Here is a 4,920-nt window from a genome sequence, read left to right as displayed (position 1 = left end):
CCACAAATGACGCTAGTTTTGTGGATTCATCTATTTTTAATGATTGGGCCATGAGCCCCTGCCAAATCACCGGAACTACTTTATATTCATCTAAAACTGACCAGAACTCTGACCACGGGACTCTGGTAATGAATTAATACATTTGTAACCACTATTTTAATGGCAAGTATTTCGGACTCTGGTAATGAATTAATACATTTGTAACCACTATTTTAATGGCAAGTATTTCACACAGCTTTATGTCAAAAATAGCTGAACTAACACTTTAATATAAGAAAGGACAGCAAAAAGTAAAGCATCAACATTTTCCCTTCAATAATACCAATTGGTATTGTATATGATCGTCGATTAAAGAGGTATAGTGTAAGGATCGTGCAATCGTGAACGGATGAACACAATGTGTGGGTAGCGTTCCCTAACATTTGCCAAAATGCATCGTTTGGTAATCGCTCTCGTTTTGATAAACCTGCCAGTCACAATTGTGACTGGCACTTGAGCTGCAACTTTGTCAAGTATATAAAACCATTAAGAGGGGCGACTGTCAGGGGGGTCTCGACCCGCAGGTCGACTGCCGCTCACGGCTTGCTCAAGCTACCCCGAAGCGCTTAGCCTGGTCCTCTCCACAGACAGTTGTTTTTAGATCGTTATTTAATACGATACCAATTGGTATTATTTAAGAAATAATCAACCTATAAACAGCTTATATTTACCATATACGTTTTAACATGTCAAAAGATATCAGGGTCGGTCTTAGTTTAGTAACAGGCCACTCTGCAGTGCTGACTGGTACAGAGCCTTCATGTACAGTAAAATTATAATCTCCTAATAATGTCATGCTTAGGTAGATAAATGACTGATGCAAGGTCAGGCATGTTGTGTACAGAAACATTTATTGTACAGAAAATGAACAAATTGAAATTTACTGAGGCTGCTGTCCTCCTCTGCCACGCCCAAAGCCACCCCTCTGTGGAACGAAAAAATATCTCAATTAAATTAAACAAATGGATACAATTAGATGCAAGACAAAAAAAGACTGTCAACAAGCCTATATTCAGTCGATCTAGAGGTAGTTGCTAGGGAAAAAAAAGAAAAAAAAGAAGCAATTTTCCCTCCCCAGGGAGCAGAAAACAATCATCTGAGAATTGTAATATTGGGTAGTAGTACACTACTTACGAACTGAAACTCAGTGGCGGCACCAGCTCCTGCTTCTGCTTTCTTGTCAGCACCAGCTGAATGAAGGCAAATGCATAATGATCAGTGACAGATTCCCTTTACAAAATCAAGCTCCCAACATTCAGAACACCATCATGCAGTCCACAAGCTAGACAATTATAGAATCATATTATTTCTTTATTTGACATAAATGGATTCTAGTATAGTCTATCCAAGACCTCTCCCCCCAAAGTGACAGATTCCCTTTACAAAATCAAGCTCCCAACATTCAGAACACCATCATGCAGTCCACAAGCTAGACAATTATAGCATCATATTATTTCTTTATTTGACATAAATGGATTCTAGTATAGTCTATCCAAGACCTCTCCCCCCAAAAAACAAAACTTGTAATTGGACTATATAAACAACCCAGTGTAAAAGAATGTCCGGTACTGTGTTAATGAACTTACGAGGTGCAGCAGAGCGCCTGTACGAGTCTCTGTCGGCCTCTCCACCACGGTTAAGGCGGGCTGGTCTCTCTCCCTCCATACCTAGATAGAAAGAAGATGTAAGAATCAAGACATCCTACAACTTTGAGAAAGCACTCTACCCGATAAAGGCTTCCACCAATGAAAAGTATATTAAAGTTTAATAGGATATAGCAGCTGTAGTATCAGTTCTTAGATCTAAAAGGCTGACAGAAGATTATGAGCTGGACAACAATGTGATAAGATTTTACTGAGAGAAACCCCAAGTTCGTTTAAAATATTTAGTGCACTGCACAAATATCCAAGTTAGCTTTTAGTGGTGTTTGACACCCTAAGCATAAATTAGCCCCAAAATGCAATCATAAATAAATCTTGCCCTCTGCCCTGCCTCTTTGAACCAAATTATAAGCTTTAAATCAGCCAAGTCTGCAATTTAGAATAGACCCTCCCCTCTGAAATGCTACCACACAGCAGGTTTGCATCAACTGAAAGGGGTAACAATTGTCTGGCAACTGACCATTTATGGTGGGGATTCATGTTGTGGCGTCTTTGTGATATTGCTCTTCCTATAGATATTTTATACAATACTGCTCTTCCTATAGATATTTTATACAATACTTCTATTGCCCATTTGCCCTGCATCGGTATACCGTCTCTGCCTACTGAATTTCTCTCGTGGGATCAATAAAAAGGCATCCACCTACCCACCCAAGGGGAAATCTCACTATTTCTACGTCCCATTATTTCTACTACGGGCGTCAGCAGTTTATCTACTCACCAGCATCAGGGTTACTGAGGTTAGGGTTAGGCATAGAGGTTAACATTCACCCGCGTCGCCAGGTTAGCATTTCACCAGGTTAACATTCACCCGCATTGAAATACTGGGACGTAGAACAAATGTTGCCGAAATATCGACACACTCCCCCCACCCAAATACCATGTTGCATTTTAAGATATGCTGTCCCAAAAGATCCAATCGAGTGATTCGTGAAAAATGTCTTTTGTCAGAAGTATTGAAAACGACATTAGTAGCTGGTCCAATAGCATTCATATAAAAGATCTCAAACATTATCCTGCATAACATTTAGAGCCTACCCTTGGGCCTGGGCCTTGCGGTCTCAGGGCGAATCTGGCGACGCAGGGTGGCAGGCACAATCTCAGGGGGGAGGTGGAGGAAGTCTCTCAGGTACTGGATGCCATCGTTGGTGAGGTACCAATAAAAGTGGCGCCATGCAAACTGCTCCTTTACGTACCCACACGACTTCAAGGACTGCAAAGACAAGGATGACCAGCATGCATTTACCAAACTCATACATACAAACAACAAGACACAACCCTGAGTACCATCTTTAAGTAATTCAATGTACACCAAGTAGGCCCAATATAAAAATATATATGGGTTAGGTTCCAAATCGGACCCCTGACTGAAAGGGCAATTCAAATATGGTTAGCAGTGCAAATATTTATAATACAAGCCCTTGGCCAGCATATAAAAACAAACTATTACAGCTTGCTGTGCAAAACAGCAGCTGATACCAGGAATCTAAGCTGCGGTTTGTCACAAATAACTTTTTTGGGTGCATTCAAAAGTGAGTTACAAGCCCCGTCTTGTTTTTCATGATTCTGTTTTTGCAGTTTGGCTCAGCGCCAAGAAACTGAGGTTGTGCGTTATATTTACGCTGTGTGAAAAACATCATATGGCAAGTGACCTCAGTAATATATGTCAACGGTCAAACAAGCATATCGGCATGACCCATATAGCAATGAAGTAGCTTCAGTTCACCCCAGTTCACCCAATTTCTTACCAGCATTGCTTTCATCACGTGAAGGTTGGGCACATTCTTGTCAGCAAGTTCTGGATGCTTGGCCAGGTGGACGTCCTTCTTGGCCACCATGACCCCCTCCTTGAAGAGGAGCTCATAGATGGCAATGCGGTTCTTCTTGGGCATCAGCATCTGTCAAAAGCAATGTGAGGACACATGTGAAGACGCTGTTACCCCACTTGACATATACAGCCCCCAGGAATGTATATCTCAACTCGACATATGGCCCCCAGGAATGTCTGTCTCAACTTGCTGCTTGCATAGCAATGTCATCATGACCCTGGACAACCTTACACAGTATACACACTGCCTCATTTCAACTCATCCAGACAGGCACCAGACTTTAGAATATATTCTACACAAACGTACTAATTATTGCACATTTACACTTTTTATATTGCCATTTTTAGTCTGTCTACATTGTTGACAACCACTAACCAAATAACACGTTTTACTCGTGTTCCTGGTAATAAATCCATGGTAGCTGACTAGCTGGCTATTTGACATGTAACGAATAATTGTGTCTACACGTTCTTAACGGGAAGAGATGGTTTCCATTGCGTTTTCGTGTTAGCTTCAGTAGCTAGCTATTTTAGTCGTATCTCGTATTGAACAGAACACCAAAAGACAAAAGGTAGACAGATTACATTTACAAGTTGAGTTCAACTGGGTTTTAATAGACAAGCTGAAGCCAAATATTACACCTGGCTATTAGAATTCTCTATCACAGACTGTGTTTGACAGAAGACAACATCAGACTAGAGAAATGGCAGTCGTTCGATGATGATATCAGAGCCGAGTTTCCTCCACGAATTCTAACAAAATATCAACGGTTCGGACATCTTTACACGGCAAATACGCTCGGGAGTTTGTCCACGAGATAGATTCCCGTCACAAATCGACCGTCAATGTTTCATAAGCCATAAGATGGTAAAGATTAAGTTAGATAGAGAAGGCCGGCATTTTCCTTACCTTTTCACTTGGAATGAGACCGGAGACGGAAGGACAGACCGTAGATCACAGGCAGGGTTTATTGTTGCCTCCCAGTGGCAGCTGTTGCCAAAGACAATCACATCGCCATCTCCTGGCACGGGGGGGAAGGAAGGAAGGGTGGTGTAAAGTAACTAAATACATTTTACTGTAGTGTAGGCCTACTTCTCATCTCAGATCCAAATATTGTACGTTTACTTTATGATTCATTTGTCCATCCTTTAATAATTGATGCTGGATTCTATTGATTGGGGGAAAAAGATTTGATAACAACAACAAATATATAGAATATTGTACGTTTACAATAACTCCACTACAATTATTTGAAAACCTTTAGTTATTGGTAATCGGTTACTTTGTAGATTTTGATTATTATTACAAAACATACATTATTAACCACTTAATAACATGTATATATTTCGGTCATTTGAAAATAGCTATTTTCAAAATGTTTTTTTATAGGC

The 4,920-nt window shown here is 40.5% G+C and overlaps 1 protein-coding gene across 1 annotated transcript; it reads right to left on the bottom strand.

Moving 5' to 3' along the window:
* Positions 1 to 871: 871 nt before the first annotated feature.
* Positions 872 to 4,509, bottom strand: rps10 (ribosomal protein S10). The gene is made up of 6 exons (XM_080728569.1): positions 4,439 to 4,509; positions 3,449 to 3,598; positions 2,739 to 2,913; positions 1,626 to 1,706; positions 1,174 to 1,229; positions 872 to 964 (listed from the first exon to the last, which is right to left on the bottom strand). The coding sequence occupies exons 2-6, from the start codon at positions 3,596 to 3,598 to the stop codon at positions 920 to 922; spliced, it is 507 nt and encodes a 168-aa protein (XP_080584695.1). The 5' UTR covers positions 4,439 to 4,509; the 3' UTR covers positions 872 to 919.
* Between the last annotated feature and the right edge of the window lie 411 nt (positions 4,510 to 4,920).

Source organism: Nannobrachium achirus (assembly GCF_963921795.1).
Source record: "Nannobrachium achirus genome assembly, chromosome: 6".
In the NCBI taxonomy this organism is placed as follows: domain Eukaryota; kingdom Metazoa; phylum Chordata; class Actinopteri; order Myctophiformes; family Myctophidae; genus Nannobrachium; species Nannobrachium achirus.
The sequence above is the reverse complement of the archived record's forward strand: the minus strand, read 5'-3'. Positions and strand labels throughout refer to the sequence as shown.

What these genes read in the sequence shown, in the direction of transcription:
- rps10 (XM_080728569.1), bottom strand. Translation starts at nt 3,598, where the DNA reads ATGCTGATGCCCAAGAAGAACCGCATTGCCATCTATGAGCTCCTCTTC. An exon ending in CAGGCGCTCTGCTGCACCTC is followed by an intron (nt 1,230 to 1,625) that starts GTAAGTTCATTA and finishes GCCTTCATTCAG; the next exon opens with CTGGTGCTGACAAGAAAGCA. An exon ending in CCGCCACTGAGTTTCAGTTC is followed by an intron (nt 965 to 1,173) that starts GTAAGTAGTGTA and finishes TTCGTTCCACAG; the next exon opens with AGGGGTGGCTTTGGGCGTGG.